At 38.5% G+C, this 15,440-nt stretch overlaps 1 protein-coding gene across 1 annotated transcript in view; it reads left to right on the forward strand.

Moving 5' to 3' along the window:
- Positions 1-307: 307 nt before the first annotated feature.
- Positions 308-15,440, forward strand: part of LOC107684552 (dual 3',5'-cyclic-AMP and -GMP phosphodiesterase 11A-like) — a 22,652-nt gene continuing 7,519 nt past the window's right edge. The window contains exons 1-12 of the mRNA XM_016480838.1: positions 308-1,081; positions 3,060-3,149; positions 3,364-3,504; positions 5,330-5,394; positions 5,497-5,659; positions 6,888-6,963; positions 7,047-7,114; positions 7,253-7,345; positions 7,521-7,571; positions 10,860-11,006; positions 11,209-11,316; positions 14,833-14,942. Coding sequence (XP_016336324.1) covers positions 308-1,081; positions 3,060-3,149; positions 3,364-3,504; positions 5,330-5,394; positions 5,497-5,659; positions 6,888-6,963; positions 7,047-7,114; positions 7,253-7,345; positions 7,521-7,571; positions 10,860-11,006; positions 11,209-11,316; positions 14,833-14,942 — 1,886 coding nt within the window. The remainder of the gene's footprint in view (positions 1,082-3,059; positions 3,150-3,363; positions 3,505-5,329; positions 5,395-5,496; positions 5,660-6,887; positions 6,964-7,046; positions 7,115-7,252; positions 7,346-7,520; positions 7,572-10,859; positions 11,007-11,208; positions 11,317-14,832; positions 14,943-15,440) is intronic.

A 15,440-nucleotide genomic window follows, 5' to 3' on the forward strand; every position in this document is an offset into this window, starting at 1 on the left:
TCAACAGATGACGATTGGTTTGCTTTCATGTTAATTTAGGTCCCTCCCAGAGGAAATCTGCGTCTTACCTGCCAACTGCTTGAACAAACTGCTAATTATATTTAAACGTCATCGCGCATCAGTCACATTTAATTATTTATGTCGCTGTTCAACTCCACGAGCCTCATAAAAGACTGTGATGAGGAAGGCTGGCGAACAGTGATATGTAAATGGCAGATGGATGTGTGAAGTGTGTGCAGCAGTAGTGAGCTGAGCGTTACTGTAAACGACTCCTGAACACTTTGGCTGTGGCTTTTCGACTACCGACATGACAACTTTTGATTTTTCGGACGTGGAGGCATTTTTGGATTGCCATCCGGAGCTTTTTGAGGAGTATCTCGTCAGGAAGGGAAAATGTGACACCCTGATCAGATGGCTCAAAGAGCATCAGCCGTCCAAAACCTCTCCGGTGGAGGAGAAACGCGGGGTCGCGAGGGATCCGTTCTGGCCCACGAACCCCGATGGGCTAAAGCGCAGATCGTCCCACATGGAGCTCCGCAGGAACTTCGCCCGGTCCAAAGCGATGACGGCGCACCGGACCTACGATGAGCAAGTCAGTCTCACGGCTCACGAGTCTCAGTCAAGTATGCGACGGCGCGCACTCCTGCGGAAAGCCAGTTCGTTACCGCCGACCACCGCGCACATCTTGAGCGAGCTGCTCGAGTCCCGGGTGAACGTGCCTCAATATGCATCCAGCGCTATTGACTACAAATACAGACTCAAAGAGTCCAACGAGAGGGAGTTCTTCCTCGAACTGGTTAAGGACATTTCTAACGAACTTGACATGCCGAACCTCAGCTACAAGATTCTTATCAATGTGTGCATCATGGTAAACGCAGACAGGTGTTCGCTTTTCCTAGTGGAGGGACCGTCTCATAAGAGGACACTGGTGTCCAAATTTTTTGATGTGCACTCGGGTACGACGGTGCGACCCTCTTCAAGCACTCTGGACTCAAACGAGGTGCAGGTTCCGTGGGGAAAAGGCATCATAGGTTATGTAGCAGAACACGGAGAAACCGTCAACATCCCGAACGCATACGAGGTAGACTTGCAACTATACAATTACGGCAATTACGCAGTCAGGTTACGAATTATTGGGTGCTTGATGGTTTACCCAAAGGACGTAGAAACAAAAGGTTGAAGGTTAAGAGTTTATATATATATATATATATATATATATATATATATAAGTATGTCATTTTCAACAGGGTTTCTCAAGTAGACTGTAGAAACCACTGGCAGTACCGCCACTCCCTATACGCAGAGTACGCAGTTTGCGTAGGGCACCAACTCCCAGGGGGGCACCATCCCAGTTGCTCAAAAGAAAAAGAAAAAAAAAAACTTTCGTTCTATATTAATATTAGCATGTATATATATATATATATATATATATATATATATATATATAAGCATGTCATTTTCAACAGGGTTTTTATGCTTCCAGGAATTATACATGTTAGATTGCATGTTAGTCAGTGCTTATTTTACCTGTTGCCAAATAGACACTAAATAACATTGCTTTCGCCAGACAGTAAGTTGAGCGTTCAGTTTCGAGGGAATGTAAAAAAGATAAAAAATAAAAGTTCGACTAAAACAAATTAAAATTTGCGTTGCGCAAGACAAAAATGGATAGATTGCATCTTTGACTTACATTTACTTTTAACATTGCACAATAACAAACGTTTAAAAATCCCTTTTAAAACGCTGTACATGATAAATAAATTATTGGGGAGCCCGGGGCCAGTAGTCACAATTTTGAATTTTTTACAGTGAATATTTCTCAGGTTTATTTTTGAGAATAATGTAGGCACATATAGTAGGTCTTGGGCACATAAAAGCTATTGAACATTTCCACCGTTATTACACATACGAGAAACAATTCAGTTGACCTGCCAGTAGGGGAGCATGTTGTTACACTATATTGGGGTAAGTTGTCACTATGGAACCTGCCATTAAAAATAGTCTATTATAGACTAGGCCTAATGGTTAGAGAGTCGGACTCGTAACCCAAAGTTTGCGGGTTCGAGTCTCGTACCGGCAGGGATTGTAGGTGGGGGGAGTGAATGTACAGCGCTCTCTCCCACCTTCAATACCACGATTGAGGTGCCCTTGAGCAAGGCACTGAACCCCCAACTGCAAAAAATGGCTGCCCACTGCTCCGGGTGTGTGTTCACAGTGTGTGTTCACTGCTGTGTGTGTGCACTTTGGATGGCTTTGGATAAAAGCGTCTGCTAAATGATTAAATAAATAAATAAAATAAATAAAACATATTTAAACTTCAGATGAAATGCATGACGAAAACGTGTGTAAAATATTGCAATAAAACAAAACAACTAGAATTATTCTGTTTATATGTTAACTCGAATTTTCTAATTATCTAGCTTTAAAATGAATCCAAGGACTCGGGTCACGTGACCATAAATTATACAATTATTTTTTGAAGTGACCTTCACATATACCCTTGATGAATAGGCCCTTCATGAAGGGATTCGGTTGTTTACTTTCATTTGGAACACCCCTATAAATGGCGACCCTTCCTGAAGTGTCCTTCAAGGGCGCAAAACCACCATTTGGAATTCACCTGCTGTGTTGCTTTCCTACCAGTAATTTCTCAGACTTGTTCACAGAACAGAGGTCATCATTGTCATTGGCTAAAACAGCACATGTGAATGCCATACCTCAGAATCAGCTCTTAAGTTTCAGTACAGCAGATCCAGTCCTGCAGTCTCTGGGCACTAGGCAGTCTGTACCCGCACATCTCATCCCTTCACTTTCATCGCTGCTTCAAAACAGCTCTCTATAGATAGTAATTAATAGCACAGAATTTCTCTTTAGAATTATTTATGCCAAGCAGTGCTGAAAGCAGATACACAGGCTGTGCTGTTATAAATGCCCTAGAAATAAACTGATGAACTGGTTATGCCTCCAGTTCTTCTGCTGTTGTTTTTTTCCCTCTCAATATCTCACCATCATGCATCCATCAGACCTAAGCTTTGAAAGCATCACACTTCTCTCTACAGGTGCTGCAAATGTATCTACCATTCTGCGGAATATCGATCTCCAATGCCAAACTCTTCTCCGAATCCCGCAAGGAGTATGAGAGGAGCAGGGTGAGTCAAGACCTGCAGAAATGTTGCTGAATAAAACCCAGTTTTTCAGACTGATTCAAAATCTGCCTCTAGACTTCTAGACATCTCAGACAGTGTGTTGCTTGATTTTGTAAGCTTGTTTACAATCTTCAGGTCTCAAGGTTTAAAATATTTAATAATCCGCTTGAAGGCCTGTGTTATCTGAATACATTTGGAGCTGTTGCTGTTCTTCAAGGCCCTGCTGGAGGTGGTGAATGATCTGTTTGAGGAGCAGACGGACCTGGAGAAGATCGTGAGAAAGATCATGCAGCGTGCGCTGACATTGCTTCAGTGTGAGCGCTGCTCGGTGCTTCTGCTAGAAGACATCCATTCTCCTGTGAGATCGATTTTTAGTCTTCTTTTTCTTTTTTCTGGCATGAATTTGGTCCATCCTTATTCTTCTGTGTTTTCTTATCTTTCTCTATCCATTCCACCTTCCACCATTCTTAACTAATTCAGCTGGGCATCCTCTCATTGGCCTTCTCAATTGTCTTTATGTCCAATGTTCTCGCACTTCTCTGGTGTTTGGTAAAGAGAGCATCACTGTTGCTGATTCTTAGAGTTTTTAGAGTAATACGTTCACTTAAGTATTGAAATGTGGCACGTAACTCATTGCGTTTGTGCTATGGACAGGAATGATACCTTAGGAGTTCCACGGGGCTTAAAGTGGAATTATGTCACACACACACAAAAAAATAAGACGAGAAAAGCAAATTTTATGTAACTATTCCATTTATAGTCCATTTGTATAATTCATTAAGTTATTTATTATATTTGTTATTATAACTTTTATGTAAAATAAAGCTAAAGAACTTTCTTTAAACAAAAGCAAATAAAAAAAAATGTTTGAATCTGTAATATAATGACAATAGAGTACTGCAGGGATGACATATAAACACAGAAATTAGATCCATTATCCTGAAGTCAATAGCTTTTTGAATGGGTTTTTGGTTTCGTTAACAAAGGTTTAAGATATTTTGATGAATTATTCTATCATCAGTAATACCACCTTGTGATTTTTGTAAAGCTTTTTAAAAAGGTGGTTGCTAACAAGTAGAGAAATGGGAATAAAGAGGTTGTTGGGTCATTAAGGTCCCATCTACTCATTAGTCCACTTTTACAGCCTCATTGTATTTATAATCGTGCTCCTGCAAAGTATTCTAAATCAAACCATTCAGAATTTAAAATAAAGACTGAAACTTCATTTGTGAAGATTATCATGATGAACAAAACATGTAAGAATTGTTATTTTCTACAACAATCCAAAAGCCAGTGGAAAAATCCTATTGGATTTTTGTCAAGGGAACCTGGGTGATGTTAACTTCTGGGTTGGCCTACAAAATAAGTCAGCACTGTAGTGATCTATATAGCTAGACTTTATAAAGGAACAGCAGTCTGTGCTTTTTCTTTGCAGGTGACTGTTGTATTGCATGCATTGTTGTCACTGACTATATATACCATTCATCCAGTAGAGGGCACCGTGCTTCAGCACTTGATAGTCCAGTGTTATCACAGAAGAAGTTGTTGCACACCTGATAAGAAGCAAGGAAAATAGTGTTATACAGATGATGCTCAGTGTCTGCATGTTGAGTACGGCATAACATGAACTGTTCGCTTTGTTTTAGAAACAAAATCACCGTAATTAGTCAGAAATTTTACCATTGCTAAATTTTAGTTCATTACAATATCAGTTCATCCTATTGCTTGTTGGATAATCAGTCTAACTAATATTTTATATTATCTGGTAAAATCCATAATTCATTTAAAATTGTCATTATATGTGCGTTTTCAAATAATGTATCAACCACACTTCTACCTCAACTCATGCATTTATAAGCAATCAGATTTATGATGACTGATGAACAATAAAACTAGTTGTAAATACACCTCAGACTTATATTTAAAAGATGGACCCAAGCCATATAGCCATATAGGTACCAGAATATCACAATATATCTTGAAACCAGTAAGCAATCATATCGCAACCACCCAGAAAACCCTAGCAACTACAGTACATAGCAATGGACTAAAAATGCTCAGAACACCTAAGCAATGTCCTGAAAAAGACCCAAGCATTGTAGCAGCAAATGTTTTACAGCAAACACTACCCACATTTGCTTCAGATATATAAAGATCTAGTTGTTCTCTTGCTGTGCTCATAGGTAGTCAAGTTCTCCCAGACGTTTGAGCTCATGTCTCCACTGTGCAGCGTTGATCATGACATCAGGTGAGAATAACAGGCCTTTTAATACTATGACAAACTGCTAAATGTGTATTTTTTAGCATATGTAATGTAAGAGGGATGTCCAATAATGTATACCAGGCTCAGTATGTGTGTTTGTGTGTATGTGGGTGCATTTGACAAAGTCAGCATGGAGAAGGTGTCTTGCTCGGACTGGCTGATCAATAACAGCATTGCTGAGTTGGTAGCATCAACCGGGCTGCCTGTTAACATCAGTGACGTCTGTCAGGATCCCCGCTTTGATGCTGAGGTGAGCAGAACACACCCTCACAGACCAGTTTCATGTTGATCACTTGGCCCAAACCAAAGTATGATTCCAAGCCCACATCTCTCTCATGCTGCCAGTTGAGTCTAAACTAGCATACTAGCAGCAGTCATCTAGATAGTATGCACTTGTGAAAAAAAAGTACACTTAAGCATACTTAAAAAAAAGTACTTATTATGGAAAAATATGCTTTAAAATGATATACTTAAGTGTAGGCTGACTGTAATTTATTGCATTACAATTAAATGAACAGGTATTATAGTATACAATTAATATTAAATACAATTAGTTGAACTTAAGTGTGCTTTTTTAAGAACACACCCAACTAAGAAACCACCCACTAAGGTTTCACGTTCGTTTTGATCGTTTGGTCTGCTCGAAAGTGCAGTTCCAACCCCAACTGCACATCTCTCACATTCTAGCAGCAGTAATCTAATGTGCCCTGGTGAAAAAGAAGTAGACTTGAGCATACTTAAAAGATTACTTAATATAATATACTATGTATAATATACATATATATAATATGGAAAAATATACTTTAAAATAATATACTTAAGTGTAGACTGACTGTAATGTTTTCAGACACTGTTTATTTACAATTAAATGAAATGTATTATCATTTAAATTAATATTAAATAAAATTAGTTGAACTAAAAAGTGCTGTTTTGACCCACTTCAGAAGGACTTAATAACAGTAAAACATAATTACTTTTAATTACTTTGAACTATTTCAATTATTTTTGAAATATTGCTAGTGTTCTGCTGAATGTACTGGCAAACATTTATGGTAAACTAAAATGTACAAAATGTTATTTCTATTGAAACTTTTATGTCATCTTTTATCTTTAGCTTGTTAGTCAACACATCAAAATAACTGTCCTTCTTTAAAGAATGACAAAAGATTATTAAAACAATTATTTAAAATGTATTTTAAAGTAGAGCTTTTAATTTGACATTATTACAAACTGCACTTTTTAAGTGTGTAAAGAAATCATAGAAGTGTACTTTCTTTCACTAAACTCCAATGGCTTTTTTTTTAACTAATATTCATGCAAGTACACTTTTAAGATTTAAAGTACACTGCAAGTACACATTCAATTCAATTAAGTGCACTTCTTTTTCACAAGGGTGTAATCACCTTTAAACACGTATATGAACCCAAGTATACTCAAACACACACACGTATCATGCAAGCATTGTGTTTCTTACTCAGGCGGACCAGGCTTCTGGTTTCCATATCAGATCAGTTTTATGTGTCCCCATCTGGAATCGGACACATCAGATTATTGGTGAGTTTCCCCACACAAATGCTTAATTGCTTATATACAAACCCACAAAAACAACAACTAAAATAACATCCTACTTTCATTAGGTGTTGCCCAGATTCTGAATCGCTTGGACAGGAAGACATTTAATGATGCAGATCAAAGATTATTTGAGGTGTGACTTTATTCAAACATTTGATGTTGGAATAAAATGACCAATTAATATTTTACATACCATGCATACTTACTTACACTACTGATGCTTTCATAAATCATACGCATGAGTAATTTTCATTTCCGTTGATCCTCACAGGCATTTGTTATTTTCTGTGGTCTGGGCATTAACAACACAATGATGTATAACCAGGTGAAAAAGGCTTGGGCCAAGCAGTCTGTGGCTCTAGATGTGAGTAATATCTCTCATTGGTAATTTCTTTTTATGTTTTAAACTGCTCATTAACATAACAGCTACATTGTTTGCCTGCATATAAATCTGTCAGACCAGTAGAAAGAATTTATTGTGCATGCGTGGTATGGTTACATAATGTGCATATTGTATTGTTGTTTCTGTCTTTTCCCAGATGCTGTCCTATCATGCTACATGCTCCAAGGCAGAGGTTGATCGACTGAAGGTAAGATAAAATATGGAAATTAAGTCCATACAAACTAGATGCATCAGCACTGAAAATATACTAGTGTTTTAAATTCATTATTTATATGTAAAACAATGTTTTACATGCGCTAACATTTTTGACCAGTTATATATTTTCTATACCTTTCGAAAATTTATATTATTCAGTAATACCGAAAAATTACAGACACTGTCACATTTATAATGTTATAAAGATTTCTATTTCAAATACTGTTCTTTTGAACTTTCTATTAATCAAAGAATCTTGAAAAAATGTATCACAGTTTCCACGCAAACATAAAGCCACACAACTGTTTCAACATAGTAGTAAGAAATGTTTCTTGAGCAACAAATCTGCATATTAGAATAATTTTTTGAAGGATCATGAGACACTGAATACTGAAGGAATGGCTGCTGAAAATTCAGCTTTGCCATCACAGGAAGAAATTACATTTTAACCTCTTAACTGTCACCCGTCCCCTCTGTATAGTTCAAGTTTACTAAACTATATTACAGTTAAATCCTAATCTAATCATGACAAATTTTATATCGTTGGAAAGGTCTAAGACTCCTAAATAGATATTTCACCAATGTTTTTGTTAAAAATTATGTAGGAAAAGTAATAGATTCATTTTTGACAAGAGTGCACCTCAAAAATCTAAATCATAACAGGAGTTCTGACCTTTGTCAAAAAAAGTCTTCTTTGTTGCCTTTTTCTCTATCACACTTTAGAAATCATCAGAAATTATATATCAATTGAAAACTTAAAATCTCAAAATTCATCCTTTGAAAACCATTTTAAAATCAGATATTGCATTACCATGAAAATGGTACATCAATATCATGTTACAAAATGTTTTCATTCATGAATTATAAACATTTAAGTTTGGATCGTGCACTTTCACGTCTATGTTGAAAAATGTGTGTGACAGTTAAGGGGATAAAATATGTTAAAATAGAAAACAGTTTTAAATTGTAATAATATTTCACAATATTACTTATTTTACTGTATTATTTGTATGCTATTTTACTGTATTTATTTTTTATTTTTTTCAAATGCAGCTTTGGCGAGCATACAAGATTTGGATTGTAGTGTATTTCAAGTAAATTTCTTAATAATAAAAAAATGCATCCAAGGAACAACAAAAATTATTTTATTGATTACTTTTTTCTTATTTCTTTATTTTTTAACATGTATCTTAATTTAAAACTTAAAAACATATTGCATAGCAATAAAGCTATAACTATAAATATAGCAAAAGTGCAACTTTTTACTAAAAACTATTTGAGTAAAACTACTCATTTTATAATTTGTAATTTACAATTTTACTATTTGTTTATTCAATATCAGTTCTAGACTTTTTATAAATATTAGAAATCCTTTGGTAATATGATGTAATGTAATGTAATAAAGCACATATGTGACTCTGAACCACAAAACCAGTCATAAGGGTCAATTTTTTAAAATCTGAAAGCTGAAAGCTGAATAAATAAGCTTTCCATTGATGTATGGTTGTTAGGATTGGATAATATTTGGCCAAGATACAACTATTTGAAAATCTGGAATCTGAGGGTGCAAAAAAATCAAAATATTGAGAAAATCGCCTTTAAAGTTGTCCAAATGAAGTTCTTAACAATGCATATTACTAATCAAAAGTTAAGTTTTAATATATTTACAGTAGGAAATTCACAAAATATCTTCATGGAACATGATCTTTACTTAAAGGGGTCCTATTATGCTTTTTCACTTTTTAAATTTTAGTCCGTGTGTAGTGTGTATGTTTGGGCATAAAAAAGATTTAAAAAGTCCACTTCAAACGGAGATATTTCATTTTTTTTTAAATCCCTTTTCAAGAACTACAACGAACGGCTCGTTTGGACTACAGCGTTTGTTTTCCGGGCTTTGTGATATCACAAAGAGGCTCATTAGAATAGCATTACAAATAATTCCCGCCTACAGAAATTGGAATGGTTGGGGGGTGGGGAGGGGCGAGGTTGTGGTTAGCACGCTTGGTTGAGTGAGTGCATCAGACGAGACGACGACGAAGAAGTGCTGCTGCAGAGTTAGTGCATCAGAGAAAACGAAGAAGAAGAGCTGCTGTGCTGTAGCTTCAAATTTTCGGCATGTCTAGAACAATTCTTACAAGTACAACACGACGTAGCTGGGCGCCGCGGACAGACGCCGAAGCGCCGTCGGTGTGCCTACACTCATAGAAAATAATGTATTTGAATTTTAAAGATGTGGCGCGACGCGACGCTGCGCTTCTCGTCCGGTGCGCGACCGCCTGAAACGCTGTTTTTTTCACCTCCGTGCCCAAACGTCTTTGTTTGGGCTTCCGGAAGCGGGTTTATTTATAATTGCAATTTATTTTTTAACTCTGTTCCTGAGCATTATAACCCCAATTTGCTATTGTGTGCTGCGCATTTTACTGAGGACAGCTTCCACAACATGACACAGTACAGTGCCGGATTCGCCAAAAAGCTTTTGTTGAAAGACGGAGCAGGGGGCATTGCAATACTGAAACACCGTCTAAGCTGTTCGCCAATCACAACGCACTGGGACAGCTAACCAATCACAACACATTTTGTTTTTCGGAAGGTGGACCTTCATCAAAGCCGGAACTAATCGAGCCGTTTGTGCCAGCCTGGGGAGAAAGGTATTTTAATAATGTAAATTATGTGAAAAATAATGCGTTTTTCGAACCACCAAGCATGAGAGCATGTTCTAGTACACCCCCAAAACAAAATCAAGACTTTGGATAATAGGACCCCTTTAATATCCTAATGATTTTTGGCATAAAAGAAAAATCTATAATTTTGACCCATACAATGTATTTTTGGCTATTGCTACAAATATACCCAAGCGACTTAAGACTGGTTTTGTGGTCCAGGGTCACATATGAATTGAATATCAACAACATATTGTATAGAGCTAGATTCTGTAGTGTTGCAAAATGTGATACAACACACCTTTAAAAGGCTGGTATAAGATTCACAGATCAGTAGCATATAGAATGTTTGAACCTTTTCTCCAGAGAGACGTGATGAAAACTTCAAATGAAACTCATACATTAGAGAGATGGATGTGTAAAAAACATCTTAGCCCCCAAAGTTTCCTAGAAATTTATAGATGGTGGGTCTCAGACTTGAGAGAGTTGAAGTATTAATAATTGAAATGGCAGAGTGTAATATACTCTATCTGTCTGAGCCCTCAGTGGATCAGGCTCTGCTCTGGTGTTTAATTGCCTTGCTATTGGAGTTGCTGAGATTGTCCCCTCTCCTCTCTCAGGCTGCTAAGATTCCCCTAAGCAGTGAGCTCGGGATTGATGAGCTCCACTTTAATGACTTTTCTCTGGACAATGACGCCATGATCACTGCCTCCCTGCGGATGTTTTTGGAGCTTGGTGTCGTGCAGAAATTCAAAATTGATTATGAGGTGAGGCAATCACCATGGGTGAAAAGCCAACTGACTGGAAGAGTGAAATGCTGCTTACATATGTATGCTGTGTGCAGCAGGGAGTGCTGGGTTATGGATTGGTGAGATACTGTGCTGCAGGCTGGTTCCTGGAACACAATTGGGGGGGGGGTCTGGAGCTATGGTGTGAATACTATAGTGTGCGGTTTTTTTTCCTGCTCAGGTGCTGTGCCGCTGGCTGCTTACCGTGAGGAAGAACTACCGCACCGTAGCCTATCACAACTGGAGGCATGCCTTCAACGTCTCGCAGTGCATGTTTGTTATGATCACCGTAAGTCACAGATGATGATCGAAGTGGCCTGAAATATGAGTTTTGCTAGTTCATTTATGAATGAAAAGTCATCATTTAATCACTCTAATGTTTGGTCAAAACCTGTATGACTTTCTTCTTCTGTGCAGCATAAAAATAGTAGAACATAAGCTGCCCTTTTCCACACAGTGAATGGTGACCGTTATTGCCAACCCTTGTGAAAACTGTACACTTTAAATAGTGTACTTCAAATCGTATAAGTATAAAGTATATATTTTTTAAACTTTACTTAAGTGTGCTTAAATAGAGTATACTTTCATGACTGCTCCTTAACACACTTAAGTACACTTTTATGTGCACTGTAATATTGTAAAATTAAAGGTTTTACTTTAAAGTACATTTTAAATCATTATGTTTTAGTAATTAGTAATCCTTTGTTGTGCTTTAAAGAAGTACACTTATTCCGATGTGTTGAGTTTTGACTAACACACTAAAGCACTAAAGTACTTGATAATTTTAACTGTAATATGTTATTTGATATTATAGAGTTAATATATTTTAAATGTACTAAATTGCAACTTCATTATTACAAATGTTTAATTACAAATATATTGGTTTCACTTTATTATACAGTATGTGCATTTACCTGTACTTACAGTGTACTTACCTAAGAAAGTACTGGATAATATAAGGTAACTATGGGTTAGGTTTTGGGGAAGGTTTAGTGTTAGTACCTAGTTATTACTCAGTTATTTTAATTACTACAAGTACATGATATGTACATGCGGAACAGGATTGTAAAATGAAGTGCTACCAATATATTTAAATACATTGGAAACAAGTTTCAACAGAAATTACTTTATACAAGAACATTGTAGTTTAACATAAATGCTTGTCAGTACATCGGCAATAACCATATTTCAAAGACAATAGAAGTAATTAGGAAACTGCATATAAAGATTTCAAAGATGTTCAAAACAGCACTTTAAAGTTCAGCTAATATCATTTTAATTAATAAGTTTGAACTATAATGCACTTTCATTTAATTGCAATTACCAAGCATGTACTGTTTATGTGCCCAAAACATTACATTCAGTTAGCATCTGTATGTGTTAGTATGTGTCACATAGGGTTGCAGTAAGTAGCGCACAAAGATAAATTATTGAAAAGATCAATACAAACTCATTCAGAAAACAGATCACACAACACCTTTTCACAGACGAGAACAGAAGAACTAAGGAAACACAGGGCTTAAATATACAGGAAGTGTAATTAGGGAGAACAGAAAGAGGTGCAGGCTAATCAGAAACCATAGACACTAACTAGAGGGGGAAACGGGAACCAAAGAAACAGACAGGCACCAAAGGCATATGAAATAAAACAAAACCAAAACAGGCTATAATCCTGACATTAGCCCCCCGCCCCCCTCCTCCTGGAAGGCGCATCCTCGCACCGGAACTGGACCAACTGAGGAGGGAGGGAGGGGGCTCTGGAGGAGGGCGTGGAGCAGGTGAAGAGCCGGAACCAGTGGAAGGAGACTACGGGAAATACTAGGGTGGTTAGGATGGAGGGAGGAGTCAGGAGCAGGAGGAGCCAGGTGGGAAACCAGAGTCCAGCCAGGACAAGGTCCCAGGGTGGAGTCAAGGGAGCGAGAAGCTATGGTGTAGAAGCCCTTGACGACACCATGGGGACGAGTGATAGAGATGGAGCTGTTGGAGGTGGAGACCCAGGTGGAGCCAAGTAGACAGAGAGCCAGGGTGACACCGGAGGGCTGAGGCAGAGCTGACGGCTCATGCAACAGAGGCAGAGAGGGGGACACGGAAGACTGCGGTGGAGCCGTAGCGACTGAGGACAAAGGCAGCAACAGGGTGGAGCAGACTGAGAATGAGCCGAAGGACTGATAGGAGTCAGAGGAGGCGAGGCCAAGGAACCAGGCAGATTCTGGAAGAGGAGGTGGGAGAGGGAGGCTGGTCAGGAACTCAGGAGACACAGGATATTCAGGAGACGCAGGAGATTCTAAGCTGGGCGGAACCAGCAGAGACACAGGAGATACCGGACTGGGCGGGGTCAGTTGAGACAGGAGAAATAGGGGATCAAATTCTTCCAGAATATTCGAAAAAGGCTCAGAGGCCAGCGACAGCTCACCCTCGGTAGCGAGAGTGTGGGCAGGGCTCCATTCCCTCATACTCCACTAAAACTCCCCCAGAGACGGGCGATGTTGCCGGCTCACACACTTGGTCAGACGCGTCGTGAGGTTCAGGCTCCGGGACAATGACAGGATCAGTCGCTTCCTTTTACGCTGACTCGTGAATCGCAGCAGGCTCTGCATCTCCGTCTGGAGCGGGTTCAGACGATTGCTTCGTGCAGTAGGATGATGGCTGGCTGGGCTCTGGATCAGGAGTGGGGCTGGCGATGTCCACCACTGGGCAGACGGTGAAGGGCGAGTCACAGTTCACTAACACCCACTCCACTCAGGCAGCGAAGCTCCCCCACGAGGACCTTCCCAGGACAACTTAGCCTAGGTTGAGTTGTTAAGTTCAACGTAGTAAAAAGTACACCAGCAGCTGTCTGGTTAATGGGTCAGGTATGCCAGATATAAAAATTCCCTCGTATGGTCCTCGAGGGAGTGATCCTCTTGCTCCAAACAGAGCAGATGTACAGCTGGTGTATCTATATTGAGGGGGGAGAAACAAAAAAAGATGCCGCCACACGTTTGGTTTAGGTCCGTTCTTCTGTCACGTAGGATTGCAGTAAGTAGCGCACAAAGACAAATTATCCAAAAAACAGTCTTTAATACAAAACTTACTCAGAAAACAGATTACACAACACCTTTACACAGACGAGAATGGACCAGAACTAAGGAAACACAGGGCTTAAATATACAGGGAGTGTAATCAGGGAGAACAGAAACAGGTGCAGGCTAATCAGAAACCATAGAAACGGGAACCAATGAAACAGACAGGCAACAAAGGCATATAAAATAAAACAAAACAAAACAAAACAAAACAAAACAGGCTATAATCCTGACAGTGTTTTTTTTCAAGTATATTATTTCCATTACAAATTAAAATTAAATAAAAATTAAAAGTAAATATCAAGTATGCTAAAGGGCATTTCTTTTTCACAAGGGAAGGCAGTATTTTTTGTGAATAATGGCTTGAATTGGCTGTTCCTCACACAAAGTTATTGTTTGACTATGTTGCAAACAAGTCATATAGATTACCTTTATAATGGTTTTAAGGTGCTTTTTGCCTTTTTGGAGCTTCACAGCCCCTGTCCACATCCACTTTTATCATATGGAAGAGATAAACACCTTCGGAGTTCAACAGAGAAAAGAAAGTCATACAAGTTTGGAACAAGTGTTATTGGCAGTAAATGATGACAAGACTTTCATTTTTGGGTGAACTATGCCTGTAATGATATTCTCAGGTAATGGCTGTAAATGCACATAGTTTTAATCAACAATGATCTTTCAAGCCATAATTTAATCACTGAATTGGAGGATATGTAGTAGTAGGTTTTTCTGTTGTGGTCCAGACTGCTGGGTTCCAGGAGGTGCTGACAGACACAGAGACTCTCGCTCTTATGGTTGGGTGTTTCTGCCATGACCTGGACCATCGTGGCACAAATAACGCCTTTCAGGCAAAGTGAGTGAAAAGTCAGTCAATGTAAATTAGGTCAGTGGCTCTTAACAAGTTTAGCCAAGATTTTACATTGCACATCAAATAATGACCCAACACAGTACCAAAATTGTAATCTAAAAGTAAAGTTATTCATGGTGTTCATGAATAAGGCATATCATCTAACCTGTTAATGTTGGCATCTGTCTAATACAGGGGTCGGCAACCTATGGCATGTGTGCCAACATTGGCACACAGAGGGATAATCACTGGCACTTGAGCAATAGGGAAAACTGCATACTGACGTACATTTTGAGGTAATCATTCCTCATAGTCGCACAGCCTGTTAGGAGCTATAAATACTATTAAAGTGTGCAAACTAACCTGCACTAGTCTACATATGTGCAAACCACCAACCAACGGCAAACCAGGCGCAACTGCTGTGTACAGGTGCATCTCAATAAATTAGAATGTTGTGGAAAAGTTCATTTATTTCAGTAATTCAGCTCAAATTGTGAAACTCGT

The sequence above is a fragment of the Sinocyclocheilus anshuiensis genome, unplaced genomic scaffold (assembly GCF_001515605.1).
Source record: "Sinocyclocheilus anshuiensis isolate Anshui unplaced genomic scaffold, SAMN03320099.WGS_v1.1 scaffold225, whole genome shotgun sequence".
In the NCBI taxonomy this organism is placed as follows: domain Eukaryota; kingdom Metazoa; phylum Chordata; class Actinopteri; order Cypriniformes; family Cyprinidae; genus Sinocyclocheilus; species Sinocyclocheilus anshuiensis.